Source organism: Petromyzon marinus, chromosome 13 (genome assembly GCF_048934315.1).
Source record: "Petromyzon marinus isolate PM22_M1 ecotype Great Lakes invasive population chromosome 13, UKy_Petmar_22M1.pri1.0, whole genome shotgun sequence".
Taxonomy (NCBI): Eukaryota; Metazoa; Chordata; class Hyperoartia; order Petromyzontiformes; family Petromyzontidae; genus Petromyzon; species Petromyzon marinus.
Genome location: NC_133679.1, coordinates 14,179,656 through 14,203,202, shown reverse-complemented (window position 1 = coordinate 14,203,202; position 23,547 = coordinate 14,179,656). Strand labels below are relative to the sequence as shown.

General features: G+C 55.9%; 1 protein-coding gene across 1 annotated transcript in view; it reads right to left on the bottom strand.

Annotated features, from left to right (window-relative positions):
• Positions 1–23,547, bottom strand: part of LOC116942076 (uncharacterized) — a 63,776-nt gene that overhangs the window by 9,854 nt on the left and 30,375 nt on the right. Inside the window, exons 3-6 of the mRNA XM_076066890.1 lie at positions 14,269–14,351; positions 13,326–13,466; positions 1,593–12,024; positions 766–842 (exon numbers count right to left, since the gene is read on the bottom strand). Coding sequence (XP_075923005.1) covers positions 766–842; positions 1,593–12,024; positions 13,326–13,466; positions 14,269–14,351 — 10,733 coding nt within the window. The remainder of the gene's footprint in view (positions 1–765; positions 843–1,592; positions 12,025–13,325; positions 13,467–14,268; positions 14,352–23,547) is intronic.

Sequence of the window (23,547 nt, the reverse complement as noted above, 5' to 3'; positions counted from 1 at the left end):
TGAGACTCGGCGTCTGCAATAGGAATGTGGAATTTCCCATCACTGGCTGCGCAGGGGCTGTATGCACGACTTGATCCCTGGATGCTCATGGGAGCAGGAGTGGAATGTTTTGCTCAGAGGAGCCCTGGGCGGCTTCTTCACGCGGGTACAGCAACAGCAGTAACAGCAACAGTAGCAGCAGTAGCGAACTGCAGCAGGAAGAGCAAAGGCAGTAGCAGCCAGTAGCAACAGCAGTGGGACACAGCAGCAGTCGCCAGAAGCAGGCGCTCTGTGTCTGCACGAGAGAATGCCTGTCCGACGTTCCGAGGCCGTGCGGGCAGAAGGAAGGGCGTGTGTCCCCGTGTGGCTCCGTGTGTCCCTGTGTTACCCCGTGTGTCCCCCCCTGTCTCCCTGTGTCACCCCGTGTGTCCCCGTGTATCTCCCAGCGTCACCCCATGTGTCACCCCACGTGTCTCCCCGCGTGTACCCCCGTGTCACCCGTGTGTCCCCCCTGTCCCCCCGTGTCACCCCGTGTGTCCCCGTGTATCTCCCAGCGTCACCCCGTGTGTCACCCCACGTGTCTCCCCGCGTGTCCCCCCGTGTCACCCGTGTGTCCCCCCTGTCCCCCCGTGTCACCCCGTGTGTCCCCGTGTATCTCCCCGTGTCACCCCGTGTGTCCCCCCGCGTGTCTCCCCGTGTCACCCCCTGTCTCCCCGTGTCACCCCGTGTGTCACCCCGCGTGTGTTCCCGCGTGTCTCCCCGTGTCAGCCCGTGCGTCCCACGTACGGTCTTGGCGCTGCAGTGGTTGGGGATGTAGGCCAGGTCCACGTATATGGGCGGGCCTGGTGGAACCGCAGCTGTGGCTGGTGGGAGGGAGGGAGTGGGGGGTACAGTTGTTGAGGTTGCAGTGGGGACAAGTTGGGGGGCACCAGATTTTGAAAACAAATTTGGGCTCTATCATGGGACGTCTTTTGGCAATATAAAAGTATGAAAAGTAAGAATAGGTTGTACCCTTTCGCAAGGAATCGAGTCTGCATTAAGGGCACGTGCTTGTGGTGAAAATGCAAACACACATGCTATGATTCGATATGCATTGTCTTTGAAACTTTGTTGAACTTTCATTTGTGACCAGGTTGCTTCTGAAAAATAAATGAATAGCTCAGCGGGCTTTACCTGGTTATATATATAAAAAAAAACTTTTATCTGCGTATTTTTTTAAAGTGAATTGTTTACCTTTCCTATCCTTTGCACTCCTGTCATGTTGCTGTTGTAACGTTCTGACCCCGTGCTCCTACTGGACATTTCTGAAAAATAGCTTTATAGCTCATCGGATTCCTCGAGTAATAAATAAAGATTGTGACATTGGATCGCAGGTCACGCCCCCCTGACACTCACCGCTGCCAGCGAGATTTTACCAGACATGCAGCGCTAAAATCTAAAATCATCATCGTCATCAGCCGTGGTCAATCCACTGCTGGATAAAGGTTTCTCCCAAGCCCTCGCTACCAGCATTAATCTACCCAGCGCCTGCTCCCCGACACTACGAGCTCACTTCACCATCGCTCCATCTGAACACGAGTGCCGGGAAAGTTTATCGCGAGCTGGTGACTTACGGGACTTGGCGCGGTTGGCGCCGAGCTTGGCCGAGTTGGTGGCATTCTTCAGCTCCTTGTCCTTCCCCTCGGCCCTGGCGAGCTTCTCCGCCTCCTTCTCCTTGCTCTTCGCTACCGACGTCTTCACCGCCCCCGCCGCCTTCTTCCTTGCCGGGGACTTAGTCGACTTCCTGCTCTTTGTCTTTTCCTTGAGCTCCTTCTTCGTGGCGAGCTTCCCGCCGTCCTTCTCGGCCGGCCAGGCAGCCGAGTCCATCATGTGGACGTCCGGGTCGGTCGGAGGAGGCCGCGGGTCTGGTAAGTCCTTGGTCGCGAACGGCTGCAGGGGTCGATCCCGCACCGAGGATGACGACAAGGAGGAGGCAGAGGCGAGGGGCAACGCCCGCGCCGGTCGAGCGATGGCAACGTCCGCTTGGATCGTCTCGGACTCGTCCTCTGAGTCGTCGAGCGTGGCGTCCCCGGCGATCGAGTGGAATTCCTCGGTCTCCAGCGGAAGGTCGGAGTCGGTGGGCGTGGGCAGCGAGTCGCTGACGGACGAAGGGGGGCTCTCCTCGGCGGGGCTCACATGCACCCTGGCGCCGCCTTTGCACGGCGACGCGAGCGAGATGCCTTCCAGCGTGAGCGGCACTCGGCTGCACTCGCGGTGATGTCGCTTCTCGGTGCTGCTGCTGCTGCTGCCGGTGGCAGTGGCGGATGTCTGCTCCGTCAGGGCCACCACCGTAGGTGAGGTGCCCTCACTCAGGAACCTGTGCGTCACTACGGAGGATGCGAAGATGGTCGTGCTGCCGTGAGGAGACGGTGGGCTGCCGTGAGGAGACGGTGGATTGTCGCTGGCCCACACCGGATGCGCAGGCGGCCTGGTCGGTGTCTGCTCCCCGCGGGTCGAAGGCTGTCCACCGAACTCCGGAGATCGATCTTTGGCTGGAGAAATCTCCCCCGCCGGAGACTTATCGCCAGCCAGCGTGTCAGGCGAGACTGGCGACTTCGTGATGGGTGATAGCTTCGCGGACAATGTTGCCGCTTCCGGGGAGCGCCTGTCGCCTTGTGGTTCATCGTCACCGTCCCTCGCCGGCGGCTTTCCCGCGGGCTTCACGTCCAAGGTAGTCACGGTCTGACCTCCGGGTTTTGTGTCCAGACCCGAGCAGAAGTCCGTCTTCGGCCCCTCCTTGTCGAGTGGCGCTCGGGGGAGCTGTGCCTCCAGCGAGAATGCGCTCAGGGACCCACCAAAGCGCGGGCCCTCACTGTACTCGACGCTGGGCGAGCCGGGGGAGGTGGAGGAGAGCGTGCTCGCCGACTCGTCCTGTCGGCCGGAAGAAAGAGGCTCCTTGTCGGCGCGCGATGACTCGAGCGCCGGCGAGTGCAGCGGGGAGCCAGAGGACCGCGAAGGCTCCGTGACGGACGACGTATCGGGGGACACGGGCGAGTAGGTGGCCCCCTGTGCCAGCGCCTTCTCGTGGGGCCCGCACCGGGAGGCCTCGGCATAGACTGTTTCTGGCACACGGCATGCTTCCGTGGTGCGGGAGACGTGGGAGACATTCATCTCCCAGGGTTCCTGCGGCTTGCGTCCCTCTCTCTCTGTTGCCGGCATGGAGAAGCTTTGTTCCTTCGGGACTTGTTTTTCCATCGTTTGGATGGGCGGCGTGGGCGACGCAGTCAAAGCGGGTGACCCCGGCTCATAGTGTTTCACTTCAGCGGGAGGCGGCAGCTCGGACCTCTCTTTGACTGACGCAGATTCGGTCGCCGGTGCCGATGCCGATGACAATAATGGCGATGGCGGTGACGATGGTGATGCCGCTCCTCCCCACTCCACCTCGTCATGCGTCGCGTTCTCTGTCACGCCTGATGGTCTTGCCGTCTGACTCCATCCGCCGGGGAGTGGCGCTGGCTCCATTGCGGGGCGCGGTGGAGGCGAGGGCGGTTTCTGCGGGCTGCACCAAGGAGATGCCTGGGGAGAAACCTCAGCCAGCATGAGCATCGGCTCGGGTTGAACAATCACACGTGTCGCCTCTTCTGCATCCGTCGCCTGCTCATTGAGGGTGAAAGAAGAACCGCCCGTCGGTGACTTCTCGGGCAGCACGGCTCCGCTCTTGGGGACCGACTTGGACTCTTCAGAGTTGGGTGAATCCTTCATGGGCGCTGCTGCGGGTGCGGGCAGGGATGCGTGCGGCATCGTTTGCTTCTCGCAAGGTGGAGAGCCCCTATCCAGCTCCACGTCACGCTCTCTCTCGGGAGCTTCGCTCATCGCGGGGGCCATCTCACCCGCCGATCGTGACGGCGGCTGGGGTTTCATCTCCCCGTGCTCCGATGGGTCGGTTTCGCCATCGCGATGCGGCGATTCGAGCAACGAGTCCGGCGAATACGCCTCCTCGAACATCAGCATCGTCTCCAAGATCTCAGCCCCATGCGCATCGGAGAGCTTGACAGGTGACCCGGCCGACCCCTTGTCTCCCCTGGCAGGGCGCGGCGCATCTCCCGGCACCTCGTCCTTTGAGGGTGGTGCAGCGTCGGCCGCTCTTGCCTCGCGAGGTTCCCATTTTTCTGGCGCATCCCGCCGGCTCTCGGCGGCATGCGAGCCCGGCTCATCATGCCGCGGTGGGGTCAGTGGGGCGGTGTCCGCCTCAAAGCCATCGGAGCCCCGCGACACGCCACCAGGCGATGCCGACGAGTCGCTGAGCGGTGACGGCGACAGAGGGGAGAACGCTGGGTCGACGTCGGTGGACCGTAGCCGCAGGGTGTGGCGTAGCCGCTCCTCCTCCTCCTCCACACCGCGCTCCCTATCGGCCTTCCTTGGGGGCATCCCTTTGCCCCCTGCCTCGCTTGCATCCACATTGGGGATCTCTCCTGCAGTGAACGCTGAGTAGAAGTACTTGTAATCCTGTCCCGGGAACGTCCCCATCATGGAGTAGGAGGCGCTTGCCATGCGATCGATCTGCACGTACGGCGGGAGGTTGTTGTTCCACTCTGCACCCTCCGGAATTCCTGAGTCGAGCTGGGGTTTCTCAGCCGGGGCAACGTCCTTCTCCCCATCCTGCTCTCGCTGCTCGAGCCCTGGTGATGGAAATTCCTCCGCAGGCTCAGCGCCAGCAAGCGGCGGTGTTTTCGGAAGGCTCGACGGCGAAGGGGATTTCCCTTTGCCATAGATGTCGGCGTAGAAATCGTGCAGTGGGGAAAGCCTGGATGCCAGGGGCTGGATGAGGCTGTACTCGGGCGGTGGGGACAGTGGCGATTCCTCATCGTCTGTCGACTCAAATGGACTCCTGTACTTCCCGCTGGGATGTTTGCCCTCCTTGTCCTTCTGTTCCGCCAACTTCTTCTCAGTGTCCGCCGCGGGCCGTGCAGGGGCCACGGTGTCCGTTGGCGATCCGGCTGGCTTCCTGGGAACGTCCGCGTCTTCCGGGGTTTTAAGCGAATCTTCTGAGATGGGCGATTTGGAGGTCGGACTCTCACTAGCCGGCTTGCTGGGTGGTGCTACCTCAGGGGCCGCTTTGCCAGGACGCCCGGCACCATTCCCGTGCATCCCCTCCTCCTCTCCCTCATCATCATCTCGAGCTGTGACATCATCGCCGGCCGAGAGTTTCAGGTCGAACGTGTCTGGAGTTTTGGTGTCGCTGTCGTCGGGCGATAGTGAGTCTTTGGACGTTGGCGAGGAATCTTTGGATGACTCGGCTGGCCTGGCACTTGCTGGGGACTTTGGCGGGCTCCTTTCAACTTCACCCGGCCTGCTGGCCTCGTTGACGGTGGTCGTTTGTGAGGGAGGTCCAGCGAGCAGCGGCCCGCGCTGGGAAATGTTGAGCTCGTCCGGCCTATTCACCCCTTTACCAGCCGCGTCGCACACGGCCCCGATGGGATACAGCGTCATCTTCGCCTCGACCTTGAAAAACTCGGGCTGCCCCCCAAACGCCGCTCGTCCAGGTGACACTGGGGACCTCGTTCGGGTCGCGTCGATGCTCCCACAGTGCTCCCCTGGGCCCCGCGACGGTATCTCTGCGGGTGACGTTGGACAATCTGTGAGGCCGCCTTCGTCCAACTGTGCCTTGCTCGCGGACGATACCAGGGCCTCCGCCGCTGCCTTAGAGGCTGCAATTAAGCTATCAAGCGACGGTGCCATTGCGGGGGCGGTGACGGCCACGGGAGACTTGGAGGAGCAGAGCTTCTTGGTGACAGGCGACTCCTGTGGGGAGACAGGAGAACGAGCGGTGTCCTTGCTCGGGTGTTTTCCACTGGGCGGAGGAGCCTCCTTGGGGGACGCGGGCGAGGAGAGTGGTGAGGGTGAGGCCGAAGGTTGCGGAGAAGATGGGATTTGGGTCAACGCAAGGAAGGCTTCTCCGCCAGCCAGCAAGGAGGCTTCAACCAACATGGCCGCCGCCGCCTCTTTGCCGGCATCATCGGCCAGTGTGGTGATCTCAGCTCTAATCTCCTGCATCAGGTTGAGTATTTTTTCATCCGCATTTTCCCCACAAGAGGATTTCCCGGTGGGAGAAGCATCGTGCCCATGATCTGCCACCGCCGCCAGGTCATCTTTTGCTTCGGCATCAGAAGTTGGCTTTTCAGGAACCTTGGTTGGCAACTTGTCAGACGCCCCTTTCACTAGACTGTCATCATCTCCGCCGAAGTCAGGAAGACTTGCAGCCGCAGTGGCTGTTTTGTCTGTGGACAATGCCTCATTGAGGAAACTCACGTTGCCTGGAGATTCCAGTGCGGCCGACATAAGAGTGGGACTGTGCAGTGGTAATGCTTCTGTGCTTTGAGCCGTCGCTTCAATTCGGGGAGACCTCTGCAGTTCCTTGGAATCCCGATCGTCGAAAGCGCGTGGCTCCACAACTTCTCCAATGTTTGTTTCGGATGATGCAAACGTGTGCGGCGAGGCAGGAGCGGTCGGCGCCAACACCTCTTGCTCCGTTGATCTGTCCGCCTGTGTGTGGATTTCCTCTCGGCCCTCGCCTCCGACCTCACTCGCCGCTTGCTGTCCCATGCCTGGTGCTCTGCTGGGGTCGGATTCGGCCGCCGGGCTGGACGCAAACGAGCCGCCGGTGCATGGGCCATCGGTCACGGAGCCCAGGGATGAGCTGGAGCCGCTAAGCGGAGACCTCTCAAGCGAACGCTCCACAGGAGCAGCACATGGTGACAGGGGCTCCGCCGCAGTCGCAAGAGATGACCCGCGAGTCTCCTCCGTGGTGGACAGGGGCCATGGCTCAGCGCCAAACAAGTCGGAGGGAGGCCGTTGTCGCTGTTGCTCCGTCGGTATATCTGCCGGCATTATATCCTCGGCTTCTTGTAGACGCTCATTCGCCGTTCCAGCGGCGTGGATCTCCTCGGCCAGGCTAGGGCGCTTCTCGGCTGCGTGAGCCACCGTTGTTTTTTCCGGCGAAATTGTCGCGGGAGAAACCGCGTCCTCGTCTTTTGACGGCTTGACATCTGTGGCGCCTGCGTCTCCCAATGCTGGCATATCTCCCGTCCCACTGGACGCTGCTGCTAATGCCTCTCCGCATGCTGACGACCATCCCTCATTGAGGTCGCCCCGCACAGTCATGTCGCCCAGCATCTCAGACGGAACTAGAGTGTGAGAGGCCTCAGAGACAGAGGAGTCCTGCGACGTCCCGAGCGAGTCCCTCTTAGGCTCTGGCCTTTTGAGCGACAAAGCCAGGCCCTCGGTGGAGTCGGTGCTCGGCCGAACGTTGACCGGTGGAGCCTGCCCCTGCTCGCTCTCCATCCTGCCAGACTCGGAGGCGATGCTGAGGCTGTAGGACGTCTCGCTGAGAGGTGACTCGGCGGACGACTCTTTTTGCGCCGTCGGGGCCCTCTTGAGGCAGCCAGCTAGCGTGACGGAGGGGGTCGCCCGGGCTGCGGCAGCGTAGTCGCCTCCCCCGGTGGCGAGCGCGTGCTCTCTGACCGACCTGGCAGTGCTCGTGGACTCCGACTCGGACGAGAGGCACGGGGTGAACTCACCGTCCCGCCTCAAGGAGGAGGATTTCTGAAAGGCCAAGATCGGCAACTCGGGCAGATCACCCTGGCGTGCTTTGTCATCCAGCTCGGGGGATTTCGGCAAGTGAGTGGTGGCTGCAGAAGAGGGCGATGGGGGAAGGGTGAATTCTTCCAAGGTGGGACGGCCATGCAGGAGGAACGCGCTGTACTCCTCGTCAAAGTCGCCCTGGTCTCTCGCCGCAGAACTCTTCACCACGCTGTCATACTCGAGGTTGCACGGCTCGGACATCGACTCTTCGGACGGCTCGCACTCAAGGCCCATGTGCGGATCTTCCAGTGGAGTGATGGACTTGTCGGAGAACGTCAGCTCCGACAAGGTCTTCCCCTCCTCCTTGCCGGAGCCCCTGCCGCTGGCCTCGGATGGGGGCAATGGCTTAGAGTCATCGAAGGGGCTGATGGAGGGCGCCGTGGTCGTGCTGGCATCCAACGAATCCGGCACCTGCTCGGGATGCGCCGGTGAGTCTTCGAATTTGACCTTCTTGTACTGCGGAGTTTCGTCGGGAGATGCGGCAACCAGTTTGTCACTGTCAGAGTCGCGCTCAGAAGGGGACTTTTTGGGAACTTCGTTGCCATCGCTGCCATCATCGCCATGCATATCTTTGTCTGAAGGTGGGACACTGGGGGCTTCTCCAAATGGAGACTCGCGTCGCTGCAGCTCCGGCACTGCAGGCGATGGCGGAAACGCAGGCAACACCATGGGCGACGCCACGGGCAATACCATGGATGACGACGCAGTCTTCTCCGTGGGCGATAACGTTGTAGCCTCATTGCCCAGGGTGGCTCCTCGCCCAGGCTCGGAATCATCCTGGTGGGATGCGGCGGTCTCTGCTCCACGCTCATTCACGTCGGGGCTGAGTTCGTCCATGGGGAAGTGGATTTTATCGTCGGCTGGGGAGTAGGAGGAGGGAGTGAACGCCACGCCGAGTTGCGGCGAGCCAGGCAGCGAGTCCATCTGCAGCGTTTTCTCCTCGGGGCTGCTGGCGCATTTCTCTGGCGTGTCAGCAGCTGTCGCCACTGGCAGCATCTTATCCAAAGCAGGGGTCTTCTCAATGTTGGTCGGTGTCAGATCTGACGCAGGGTCTGGGGTCTTGTCGACCATGGGGGAGGGCGACGTGCCAATCGCCGCCTGATTGCCCTGCTCTTCGAGCTTCACATGCAGCTCCTGAGCTTCCCTCTTTGGCGACTCCGTGGCTTTGCCTTCGTCGCTGGGATATTTGAAGAAACGGTCATCCTCCAGTGAGGAGGTGGGTGATATCGTCGAGGCGCTGGCGATGTAGTCCTTCCCGGGCGTGGCCTCGGTCTTCGAGTACACCAAGCTGCTGGAGCTGTCGAGAGCCAGGGGGGAGAAGGTGGCGGCGGTCGTCCTGTCTGCCTCCGCAGGCTCTGTCTCGGCGTGCTGGATCACGGCCGTCGTAGCCTCGCCGCCCGATGACTCATCGTCATCTTTGTCACTCATGATCTCCTTCGGGGTCGGCATCTCGGATATGGGCGTTGGTTCGCCTGAGATCTCCAGCGATGCGAAAGTGAAGCCGGATGTGGGGGTGGCCTCCTCACGGAGGTCTTCGTCTGATGCCATCTGCTCGGTGTCCGATGGGCCCGGCGACGGCACTGATGCCCCCACCGTTGCCTCCGCCGCCGCGTCGTGCTGCCCCCGGGAGGCCTCCATTGGAGGGGACTCCGGTGTGATGCAGGGGCTCGTCGGGAGCTGCTTGCCGGTCTCTCCGGCCCCCTCCTTCTGCTCCTCCTCCTCGTGCTTCTCCCTGATGTCGCTCAGCTCCTCATCTTCCTCCGAGGAGTCAACACTCAGCATCTCGGGTTTATTGTTTTGGTCCGGATTGGTGTCTGGCTGTACATCGCGCTCAGCACCGCCGCGGGCCTCCGCGTCGTCCTCCCGTGTCGCGTTCTTGTTGCTATCTTCTAGGTGTTGGCAGCTCGTGAATTTATCGGCAGCTTCACACTCCTCCTTCTCCTCTTTCTCCTTCTCTTTCTCCAGTTCAAATTCCACCTGTTTTTCACTCTCACTTTCCTTCTCCTTCTCTTCGTCATGTTCGTCCTCCTCCTCCTCTTCAAGCCTGTTGTCATCAATCTTCTCTTTATCTTCCTTCTCTGCACCATCGATTCCTTTTTTGTAGGGCTCCGCGACACTGCTGGGCTCCACCTCGGCCTGCTCTGCTGGCTCAGGTTCCTCCTCAATAGCTGTGAGTTGCGTGTCATCTGAAAACGATCGACGGGGAGACCGCTCGTCCCTCTCCTCTTCGTCAGCTTCAACTTGCGTCAGCGTCTTCACCTCCTCCTCGTGGGCTTGTTCAACTTCCTGCAGATCTTCCTGCTGCTGCTGCTGCACCACTACTGTCACCACTTCCTCCTCTTCCACCACCTCCTCCTTCTCTGGGCGACTTGGCGCAGTGTCAGCAGCATCGGCAACCGGACTTGGCGACCCTCCTGCTTCCAAGGCCTCTTCTGCCACCTCCACCTCGACGAGCTTCTCGTCTTCCACCAAGTCCTTAAACTCCCGAGACAGGTCCTCCGGCGTTGTCATCCGGGATCTCTCTGCCTCGGGCTCAGTGGTGGTGGTGGCAGCAGCAGCGACGGCGACCGCGGCCTGCGAGGCATCTTCGGCTTTCTTCGCAGGCTTTGCCTCCTCCTTCTTCTTCTTCTCCGCCTTGCCGCGAGGCTTGAGCTTCGGCGATGGCGTCCTCTCCTTGCGCAGGAGCTTCGGCTCAGCGTCTTTCTTCAGAACCTTGGCTTTCTCGGCCGCTTTCTTTGTCGCCGTGGGAGAGGTGAGAGGCCTCACTTCGTGTCTGGAAGGTTTCTTCACTTCCTTGTCATCTTTGCCCCCATTCTTCTTCTCTGTCTTTTTAACATCCTTCTTGTGGTCGGTCCTCTTGAGCTCCTTCTCGGCATCATGAGCTGCGTCTTTCCCGGCGTCCACTTTCTTCTCCTGCTCCTTGGCCTTATTTTCGTTCAAGGCCACCAACTTGTCCTTCGAGCTCCTCTTCATTGTTTTCGGTTTCGAAGCATCCAGTTTGCCCTTCTCCCTTTTGATCCCCGCTGCTTTTTTCACTTCTGGCTTTTCCAGCTTGGCGTCGGTTCGCTCCGCCTTTATGTCACCCGCCCATTCAGCCTCCTTCTCGCTGGCACTCGCCGGTGGCCGGCACTTCTCATCGCCAGGCGTCGTTTCCACGGCTCTCACCATCGCCACGACAACCGATTCTTTGCCTTCCTTTGGTGGCGGAGGGGGCTGCTTGACTGCCTGGATTTTTGGCGATGACCTGAGGCTCTCCTTGCTGTCCGTCTTCTGCTTCAGCTTGGACTGCTTTGGCAAGAGCCCGGCGCCCAGATCCTTTTGCGTGGCCACGGGGTGCTTGAGGAACTCCAGGTGCTTCAGCTTGTCTAGCCCTTCCAGGATCTTACCCTGCGGCGCGTTGCCGGGAAACAGCACGCGTACGATTTTGTCGGCCGGGTTGGCCGGGTGCCACACGACGAGCGCCGTGATGGACGTGAGGTAGGGCACGGCGATCTCGCCCTCCTTGCCGCCGGCCATTATGACGCCCGTCTTGGCCTTGCTGTTGCCCGCCCACTTCTGCATGAGGAACTGCATCTCCTTGCTGTCCCGAACCGGGTTGAGCACGTACATGTCGAGCCGTCCCACGCCTAGCTTCTGGAAGAGCACGATGGGCTCGATGGCGGCGGCGCCAGCCGCCCGCGACAAGGGCTCGGGCACGATGCCCAGCCCGTCGAGCAAGTGCAGGGTCTGGCGCGCCTCTTCGAAGCTCTTCCTCACCTTGCGCCCCGCAGGCTCGGTTGCGGCGGCGCGCAGCTTGTCGGGCACGTTGAAGAAGACGACGCCGATCTCGGGCGAGATGAGGTTGCGCAGCCACTCGCCGTAGGCCGCCGAGCCCTGCGACTCCTCGTCCTCCACCTCGGCCAGCTTGCGGCGCAGCAGGCCATTGACGCCGGGCAGGTTGTCAGCGCCGATGTGCGTCACGAGTACCGAGTCGACGCGGTCCACGTGCCGCACCAGCTTCCAGAAGCACGAGCGGCGCTCCGAGCCGCCGTCCACCAGCATGTTGAAGCCGTTGACAGCGAAGAGCGCCGAGTCGCCGCGCCCGCCGGGGAAGACGTAGCAGCATGGGCGCGACAGCTTGAGGAAGCCGCCCGACGTCGGCGGCTCCAGGAGCTCGAACGGCGAGGGCAGCTCCACGGACTCGGCCAGGTACTCGGTGAACTCGGAGAGGCCGTCCATAGCTGCGTCGCCGCCGGCGGCGCTGCCGTTGTTGTTGGCGCTGGCGGGGGCGGGGGCAGGGGGGTTGACGCTCACTCGGACGAACGCGTCGCCCGGCGCGAGGGCGAGCGCCTCGAGGGCGCCGCCGCGCCAGTCGCCGTCGTCGGGGCAGGCGACGGTGAGGTGGGCGCGCGCGTCTGAGGGTGAGGAGCAGAGCTGCGCGCTGAGCTGTGGGTGGGGAGATGGTGGGGAGAGGGGAGAGAGGGAGGAGACGTCAGCTACGTGGCCAGTTCAGATGGATGAGTTTGCTGATGCTGATATTGCGACAACTAAACTAAACTATTTTTTTTTATTTTACGAGGTAAGGCCCACTGAGATACGTAGCTCTTTTTTCAGAAGCGACCTGGCCACAAATGACAGCTCAACGAAGTAGCTCATCACGTGGAAATGCATAGCAGCCAATTACTCTAAACGTGTAATGTGAATTACAAATGCGGAGGGAAAAACCGGAGGACCTGGAGACAAATCCACCCACACGCACCATGTGAGTCTATAGGTATCTATGTGAGTCGATTGTTCTCTACGTGAATCTATTGGTCTCAGTGTGAATCTATAGATCTTTGTGTGAGTCTATGGGTCTCGATGAATTGGCTCAGACTCAAGTTGAACACTCGTTACGTCAGCACCGGCCCGCTGGCTCAGTTTACACGGCCATTGTGAACCCCACCCCTGCCGCCCCGCCCCCCCCTGGCGAACCAACCCCCCCATTCTCGGAAGTCATCTCCGAGGGACGACGCGGGCCGATGAATGATTCATGAGGGTGCCGATCGTTACCACCGCGTTCTGTTCTGCCCTGCTCAGCAATTTGGCCACGCCAGGGTGGCACATTTGAGGAAGTGGCGCGGTGGTGGTGGGGGTGTGTGGGGGGGGGGTGCACGGTGGGGGGGGGGTGTGGGGGAGTATGGTGGGGGTGGGGGGGGGGTGCAGCAACGTTTAATCGATAGGGACAAGGTTGCTCTGCCACTGCGGCGCGATCGTTGAGATCCCCCAACCCAATCCGGCGTCTCTGGTTACGGGCGCAAATAAAGTCCGGCGGTGTCAGCAGAAGGGGAGGAGGCGGTGGGTAGCGGCGGTGGTGGTGGAGGAAGTGGAGGAGGAGGTGGCTGGAGGTGGCTGGAGGGTTGTGCCCAGTGGCGTAGTAGCGACATCAGCTCAGGGAGTGCAGCGATTGGTCAGGTGGGGCCCCAATATTTGATTCGTCTCGCATGGTCGCACCATGGCTATTATATAAATCGCGGGCTCCTCGTGCCTAATCAGATCGTCGTTACGCTCACGGTATCGAACATTTAACGCTGCCGGGGCGCTCCGTCTTCGCAACATGCGGCCACTTACAGCTCCCTAGTACCTTTTTGAAAAACAAGTTTTTGGGGGGGGGGGGGGGGGGTGTAGAGGCAAGGCACTCCCTGCCGGCCCCACGCTCGTTACGCTACCGGTTGTGCCCCCCATCCGGTACGGAGCGGTGAGCTCACCTCTGGCTCGGTGAGGATGCTGGCGAGGCCCTGGCACGACACGTAGCCCTGCTGCAGGGCGATGTCGCCCGTGGGCTCCAGGCTCTGGCCGGACACCACGAGCAGCTTGTGGCGCGCCGGACCCCGGAGGAGAGTGCGCACCTGGGGGGGGGGGGGGTGCATGGAGGGCAGTGTTGGGGAGGGGACGGGGGGGATGTGGGGTGGGGTGCATGGAAGGCAAGGGGCAGGAGGACACAGACCAACACCACCGTGTTCACTACCCACACTGCACATGCACCTTACAAAGACAAAGATCACCCGTATAGCTGCTACGGAGTCGCATCACCTATGAAGGCCGACCCGGCACCGAGTGGGGTGGGCGGCCAGCACCACGCCCGGCTGCCTTTGTTGGCAATGTTTTAACGCATTGTACCAGGTATTCATTTGAGTCGACCTAGGGCAGACCCAGCACCGGTTCAGAGAATCGTCACTGGTGGAGGCCTTGAAGCGGGACTTCGAACTCGGGTACACTAACCACTGTGCGACCGCTCCCCACACACAACTCACAAACCCCCCCAGAATACTCACCTATGCTCCTTGATGATGGAGACCCGTGAACAGTTTATCCAGAAGAGCCACTTTTTTCAGGAGGGTCCTGCTGCCGCTACGTTGAGATTTTTACCTTTAGGAAACTGGAGCAGCTGCTGAAAACCCACGCATTGCGCGAGGGGACAACGCTCTATCCCCGTGCGGATGGAATAGACAGATGCTGTACTGGCGTCTGCTGTCGAGCCAGGGTATGGAGGTGCCATACTCTGGCCCGCCAGGAGGGTTGGTAGGTCACCACACAGATGGTGTGTGGTCATCCACCAAACTCCTCGCCACTGCCTCCACAGCAGTGCTGTGTTCTAGACAGCCACGTGAGTCGCCACCCCTCCTCGTCTATCTCCACTCTCCTCCTCACCTCGGTTCCGACCGCCTCTTCCGAGGGGTTAATCAGCACCACGGTGTCCAACTCATCGCTGCTGTGCTGCAGGGTCTTCTGCCCTGCGCCACCCAACGAAAACCACGCACACAAAGACAAAGCACCCATATAATAGGTGACGTTTCGAGCAATGGCCCTCCTTCAGATCACGTAGTACAAAGCGCCATTGCCCCTAACGTCACCAATTGCATACAATAAATATATTTCGCTGTCTGAGCGTGTTCACCGCTACCAATGCAGCAGCAGCAGCAGCACAACAACAACCACAAACACAACAATAACAGCCACAACAGCAAGGGTCTTGTTCTGAATCAGTCGGGTTAACAGCATCCATCAGCAGTCCTACTCCTCCTTCCAACATCCGCTCGTCCGCCCAAATCACTCAATATAACTATATTCTATGGTACTTTCGGTAAAGTCACGTAGAAAAAAAATGAAAAGTGAATACAAAATGTAAAAATACATTTCTTTTTAAATTCACTTTATTAAGGTGAATAAAAAAATAATAACAAATATTATTTCTTATTCACTTTATTTTAATTTTTATTATTTTATTGTTCTTTTTTTTCTCTATAAACAATAAAAAATATTATTATTTTTATTCACTTTAATTTAATTTTTATTATTTTATTGTTATTATTTTTTCTATCTACGTGACTTTACCGAAAGAACCATGGAACATGAATTCCTGCAGTCACCAAAGTTTAAGTCAAAACTCAATTTGTACCCCAATTTATCAGCCACCTGGCAGTGAAGGTGGTGAGTGGGTTGTGTAGTGAGGCCGAGTGGTTGTGTTGTATTGAGTGGGTGAGTGTTGTGCTGAATGAGTGGGTGAGCGGTTGTGTGGTCAGAGTAGAGGTTGTGTGATGAGGGTGAGTGGCTGTGTGGTGAGTGGGTGACCGTGGTGATGAATGAGTGGGTGAGTTGTTGCATGGTGAGGGTGAGTTGGGTGAGTGGCTGTGTGGTGAGGGTCAGTGGCTGAGTGAGCGGTTGAGCGGTGAGTGGAGGTGGTTGGAGGAGCCTCTGCCCGGATCAGCAGGTTCCAGCCTGGATAACAACGCTCGGGATCGGGCGACCACCACCTCCATGCATCACCAGGTGCTATGGTACTCTCTGCCACAGTCGACAGAGTAAAATAAATACATTAATACCGCATCTTCATGACCAGATGGTGCTGCTCATGATGATGTTGGCCACGTGATGTGACAGACCACGACGACGACGATGAGGACGACGCTGCTTTTGGTGATGACCAGGGTGGTGGAGGTTGTAATGATGATGATGATGCTGAAAATAATGATGATACTAACTCCTATGACGAGCGGAGCTGGATTGCGGTGTCCCGCCGAGTTAACCGCTTACTGGCCACCTCCGTCCACACGGACACAAAGACAAAGATCCCCCGTGTAGCCTGAACAGACTATTGGGCCAAGTGTTGCTAGCGTGCAGCACCAATGAAGGCCGGCACGGCGCACGAGGGGGTGGGTCGCCAACACCACGCCCGGCCGCCTTTGTCTCCCGAGTGGCGATGTTTTAATGCACCGCACCAGGTACTCGTTTGAGGCTGAGTCCACCTAGGGGAGGCCCAGGACCGGTTCAGATAATCGTTACCGGTGTTGGCCGTGAGCGGGAATCGAACTCGGTTCGCCGGGTTCATAGCGCAGCGTAGCGCTAACCACTGCACTACCGCTCCCCACTGATACACCGACACACAGTCACATGGACATACAGACACAGGGATACACAAACACACAGTCACATGGACATACAGACACAGGGATACACAGACACACAGTCACATGGACATACAGACACAGGGATACACAGACACACAGTCACATGGACATACAGACACAGGGATACACAGACACACAGTCACATGGACATACGGACACACATACACATAAACACACGGACACACATTAGGATGGTCTTCATCCAACAGTGGATTGATGATGGCTGCAACTGATGATGATGCCGACTCTCAGTATAGTCATGTACTAGCATGATGGTGGCGATGAAGGTGGTGGTGATGATAACGATGGTGGTAGTGATGATGAGAGTGTTGATGAGGGTGGTGGTGATGAAGATGATGATGATGAGGTTGGTAGTGATGATGATGTGAGTGGTGATGATTTTGATGATAATGATGAGGGTGGTAGTGATGGTGATGATGTTGATGACCATCTGCATCGCGCGCTGTGCAAGGACGCGAGCTGCATTACTCAGAACGTCTCCTCCAGAGCACTCGACCCAAAAACACCTCATCCTCATCACCACCACCACCACCTCACCTCATCCTCACCTCATCCTCGCCACCACCTCCTCACCGCTTCACCTCCAGAACCCCCTTGTCCTCACCCTTTCCTAGCCTCTCCTCCACCTCCTCCTCGTATATTCCTTCTCACCTCATCATCACGTCGTCCCCACCTCCATCTTTTCCTCATCTCGTCATATTCAAATCTTTTCTCTACATTCCTCCTCAAACTGGCACGGTCTCATTCTCACGTCCTCCAACCACAGGCTGGGGAGGCATCAGCACCCTCAGTGCTGCGGACATCAACGATGGCCCTCGTGTACCCTGTAGCCGAGTGCTGTGTAGCAGTGTGGACCGGAAGTGGTCACCACTCCACTTGTTGATGTCAAACTGAACACTGCAATGTGGTGGATCACTGGAACTCTCAAAATAGAGCAAGTCAAGATCTATAAGTATCTTGGGGTCATCCTGGATTCAAAACTGAATTTTGAAGATCACATTGATTATATTGGTAAAAAGACAAAAATAAAAATTGGTTTTCTGTATCGACACAAGCACTGCTTCCCCCCAATGTTCCGTTTGGAATTCATAAAAGCTACCATACTGCCTCTACTTGATGACTGTGACATCGTATATAAATCAGCCCCAAGTACTGTACTGAAGAAGCTTGATTCCATCTATCACTCGGCCTTAAGATTTGCATTGAACTGCCCATATAGGACTCACCACTGTAATCTCTACATTGGGTCAAACTTAACATATCTGAATGTTCGACGGTTTGTGCACCAGATCTTATTTATTCACGATGTACTTACAAAAAAATCCGCAGACTACCTGCTGGATCTCCTCTCTGTTTCAAAGAACAAATTTGACCTCAGGTCTTCGCTCATTTACCAGCTTTACATTCCCTATTGCTGTACACAAACTGGAGGAAGGGCCTTTGCTATTGATGCCCCCAGAGTCTGGAATGCTATTGCCAATAAACTGCAACTTGAATCACTACCTATGAGATCTTCACTCAAAACTGCTCTTGAGGAGTTGTACACCCCTAGCTGCCACTGCTATTCAGTGGCCTAAAATAAAATAAAATGTTTCGCTCCAGATGACCACTGCTAAGCATTATCTGTATTTTGATTTAGTGTGCTGATCTTAAAGGTGCATTGAAAAATTTGATACTCCGACTGATGTTCCTGTTGTTGTGGAGTGAATCATGCAGCCAGCTATGGCTCTAGGGTTTGGTGTTACATGTTATTTACGTCGTTTATTGTGAAAATTCGGTCCTAGTTCCTATGATCACTGTTACATTGCTTTTATGGCTTTATTTTGGTGATGTCGAAAACCTTTTTTGGTTTGGCCATGTTTGCTTGTTGTAGTACGGAGTTTGACTGATGACCTTAATCTAAGTTGTCTTGTGGCTGTTGTTGTTGTTGTTTGACTTGCATCTCACTTGGATTTTTGCACACAGCGTTGGTTTCGGTGCTTTTTCAGGAATATTTTGCTCTTTTTTCCTGGATTTTCTGTTTGCACAGTCACACATCGTCACTTTCAGATGTTTTCTTGTTCATGTTTTTGTTTTTTGTTTGTTGCGGTTGCACCCGATTCAAGAGCCGAATGGCTCACAGGGCTATACCAAATAAATGGAACTGAAAACTTTTGCCAGTATCAAAGTATGACAAAAACAAGAATAGGTTGTACCCTTTCTGGCAATAGAACAGGAGGTGTTAAGATGTTCAAACACCAAATAGTTGGAACATCTTGACACCTCCTGTTCTATTGCCAGAAAGGGTACAACCTATTCTTGTGTTTTTCATACTGGAGCCCTCGAGTGGACCCCAACACCGTGGCTGCCCGTGCTGTCACCAAATCTCTCTCCCACCCATCCGCCGTAACGCTGCGACCCTCCGGGAGGGCCTGAAAATTGAGGAAAGCAGCCGCCTTCCCATTCACGAGGACCTCGATAACGTCCCTGGGTATCGCTTGAAGTCACGCCAAGCCCTTATAGACCCACGTGCTTAACCTTCATCAATGTGAGTTCAACCCGGATGAAGCTTGGAGAGCTGAATGGAGCTCAAAAGGACTCACAAACACCACCTTGTGAAAGACACAACGCAGAAGATCCCTGGGTTCGATCTTCCACGAAGTTCGTGGTCCACCATAAACCACATCCACTTCACAAACCATGGCAGTAGATGTGGATATCTGATGCACAAATATAAAATTAAAACGCTGCAGTGTGCGACTGTGGTCATCCAGAACAGACCGTAGCACAACGTATAACGACACAATGGCAGATCCACAAATACGAAGGAGACTGCACAGCTGCGCCTGACTGCGGTTGTGTGACTTGATAACCACCTGAACGTGAAACTGTAGTTGTTGCTCTGCATCTGCATCAGCCACACGACGGAAGGAGACGACTCTCCCTCCTCCCTCTCTTCCTCCTCCTCCACACCTCTGACCAACACTCCTCCCCTCTGTCGGCTATGTTTCCTCCCCTAGAACCCTAGCCTAACGAGGTGAGATTACATTTACGCCATTGATTCCTAGTCAAATATGTCCCATACAGCAGTCATATATGCTGTTCGGATATCCCATTAAATATCGTGCCAAATATCGCATTGAAATAGCCCATCGATATAGCCCATTGAAATGTCTCATTAAATATCACAATAAAATAAATGTCTCATTGACATATTCCATTAAATACCCTCGTAAATATCCTTTTAAATATCCAAATATCCAATTGCAATATCTATGAAATATTCCGTAGATGTTTTTCATTGAAATATCCCATTAAATATGCCAATACTTATCCCATGAAATATCCCATAGACATATATAATACAAATTATCCCATTGAACTTTCTAATTAAATATCCCTTATTCAACCAATTTGAATATTCCATCTATTTTTTTTCATATTCCACACAAACATCACACTGATATGCCTCTTAGAAATATCCCGTAGAAATACAATACTAAAATATTCAATTGAAACATCCAAAAACATCCCATCGAAATATACCATTAAATATCCTATTAGATATATACCAACTAAATATCCTATTGAAGCATCCGATCACATATCCCAATTAAATATTCCATAAATATGCAGTATCCCATTGAAACATCCCATTGAAGATGTGTTTCGTTGAAGTATTCAATCGAACTTCTCCAACTCTCACGGATACACGAACACGTGGATAAGAAAAATACAGACACACGGTTACACGGATACACAGACATGTATTACTGTGGCCTTCATCCAGCAGTGGATTGATGATGGCTATTGCTGATGATGCTGACACTGATGGTATAGTCATGCACCAAGAATTGTGGTGATGGTGGTGATTATGATGGTGGTATTGACTCTTCTGAGCAGCAGACGCAAGTAACAACTATCATCATCACGAATCCACCATCACCACTATCATCTCCACCAATCCACCATCACCACTATCATCACCACCAATCCACCATCATTACCACCATCACCACCATCATCATCAATATCTTCACCACCACCGTAACCACCAATCCACCATCACCACGATCATCACCACTGTCATCGCCACAAATCCGACACCATCACCACTATCATCACCACCGATCCACATTCACAATCACCACCGTGATCACAATCATATCACCACTAATCCAATTTTATCACGACCAATCCACCACTATTACGATCATCACCGTCACCACAAATAATCCACCATCACCAACATCACCACTATCATCACAGCCGATCTACCATCACCACCATCACCACCATCGCCACTATATCACCTCAAATCCACCACCATCACCACCAACAACATCACCACCACCACCATCACCACCATCACCACCATCACCACCATCAACACCTTCACCACCAACACCATCACCACCACCATCACCAGCATCACCACCACCACCATCACCACCACCAACACCATCACCACCACCACCACCACCGCCAACACCATCACCACCACCATCACCACCATCACCACCATCAACACCTTCACCACCAACACCATCACCACCACCACCATCACCAGCATCACCACCACCACCACCATCACCACCACCAACACCATCTCCACCACCACAATCATCACCATCACCACCACCACAATCATCACCACCATCACCACCATCACCACCATCACCACCACCACCATCACGACCATCACCACCACCATCAACACCATCACCACCAACACCATCACCACCACCACCAACACCATCACCACCACCATCACCACCATCACGACCAACACCATCACCACCACCAACACCATCACCACCACCACCAACATCACCACCATCACCATCACCACCATCACCACCACCACCATCACCACCATCGCCACGATATCACCACAAATCCACCACCACCACCACCACCACAATCATCACCATCACCACCACCACCACCACCACCACAATCATCACCACCATCACCACCATCACCACCATCACCACCAACACCATCACCACCACCAACACCATCACCACCACCAGCATCACCACCACCATCACCACCATCACCACCATCAACACCATCACCACCACCACCAACATCATCACCACCACCATCACTACCATCACCACCAACACCATCACCACCACCAACACCATCACCACCACCACCACCAACATCACCACCACCATCACCATCACCACCACCACCACCAGCATCACCACCACCACCATCACCACCACCAACACCATCACCACCACCACCACAATCATCACCATCACCACCACCACAATCATCACCACCATCACCATGACCACCATCACCACCATCACCACCAACACCATCACCACCACCACCATCACCACCACCACCACCACCATCACCACCATCACCACCACCATCAACACCATCACCACCAACACCATCAACACCACCAACACAATCACCACCACCATCACCACCATCACCACCACCACCACCACCACCACGATATCACCACAAATCCACCACCATCACCACCAACACCATCACCACCACCACCACCATCACCACCACCAACACCATCACCACCACCACAATCATCACCATCACCACCACCACAATCATCACCACCACCACCATCACCACCATCACCACCATCAACACCATCACCACCAACACCATCACCACCAACACCATCACCACCACCACCATCACCACCATCACCACCAACACCATCACGACCACCAACACCATCACCACCACCACCACCAACATCACCACCACCATCATCACCATCACCACCATCACCACCATCAACACCATCACCACCACCATCACCACCATCACCACCATCAACACCATCACCACCAACACCATCACCACCAACACCATCACCACCACCATCACCACCATCACCACCATCACCATCACCACCACGAACACAATCACCACCACCACCACCAACATCACCACCATCACCATCACCACCATCACCACCAGCACCATCGCCACAATATCACCACAAATCCACCACCATCACCACCAACACCATCACCACCACCACCATCACCACCACCAACACCATCATCACCACCATCACCACCATCAACACCATCACCACCATCACTACCAGCATCACCACCATCACCACCATCAACACCATCACCACCAACACCATCACCACCACCACCAACACCATCACCACCACCATCACCACCAACACCATCACCACCACCAACACCATCACCATCACCACCACCAACATCACCACCATCACCATCACCACCACCACCACCACCACCACAAGCATCACCACCACCATCACCACCATCACCACCATCAACACCATCATCACCACCAACACCATCACCACCACCACCAACACCATCACCACCACCATCACCACCATCACCACCACCAACACCATCACCACCAACATCACCACCACCATCACCACCACCATCACCACCATCACCACCATCAACACCATCACCACCATCACCACCACCATCACCACCATCACCACCATCACCACCATCAATACCATCACCACCAACACCATCACCACCACCACCAACACCAACACCATCACCACCACCATCACCACCACCAACACCATCACCACCACCAACACCATCACCACCACCACAATCATCACCACCGCTCCCCCGCGCGAGGGAGTTGGCGCAGTGGCGCCGCGCAGAGGTCACCACGACCTCTGCGCGGCGCCGTCTACGGAGAGGTCATCGCCAACTCACTCACAGACTCCTTACTCACTCGCTCATAGACTGACTCCTCACTCACTCGCTCACAGACTGACTCCTCACTCACTCACTCACAGACTGAGTCCTCACTCACTCAGAGACTGACTCCTCACTCACTCACTCACAGACTGACTCCTCACTCACTCACAGACTGATTCCTCACTCACTCACTCAGACTCCTTACTCACTCACTCACAGACTGACTCCTCACTCACTCACTCACAGACTGACTCCTCACTCACTCACTCACAGACTCCTCACTCAATCACTCACAGACTGACTCCTCACTCACTCACTCACAAACTGACTCCTCGCTCACTCACTCACAGACTGACTCCTCAATTACTCACTCACAGACTGACTCCTCACTCACTCACTCACAGACTGACTATTCACTCATTCACCCACAGACTGACTCCTCACTCACTCACAGACTGACTCCTCACTCACTCACTCACAGACTGACTATTCACTCATTCACCCACAGACTGACTCCTCACTCACTCACAGACTGACTCCTCACTCACTCACTCACAGACTGACTCCTCACTCACTCAGAGACTGACTCCTCAATTACTCACTCACAGACTGACTCCTCACTCACTCACTCACAGACTGACTCCTCACTCACTCACAGACTGACTCCTCACTCACTCATTCAGACTCCTCACTCACTCACAGACTGACTCCTCACGCACTCACTCACTCACAGACTGACTCCTCACTCACTCACTCACAGACTCCTCACTCAATCACTCACAGACTGACTCCTCACTCACTCA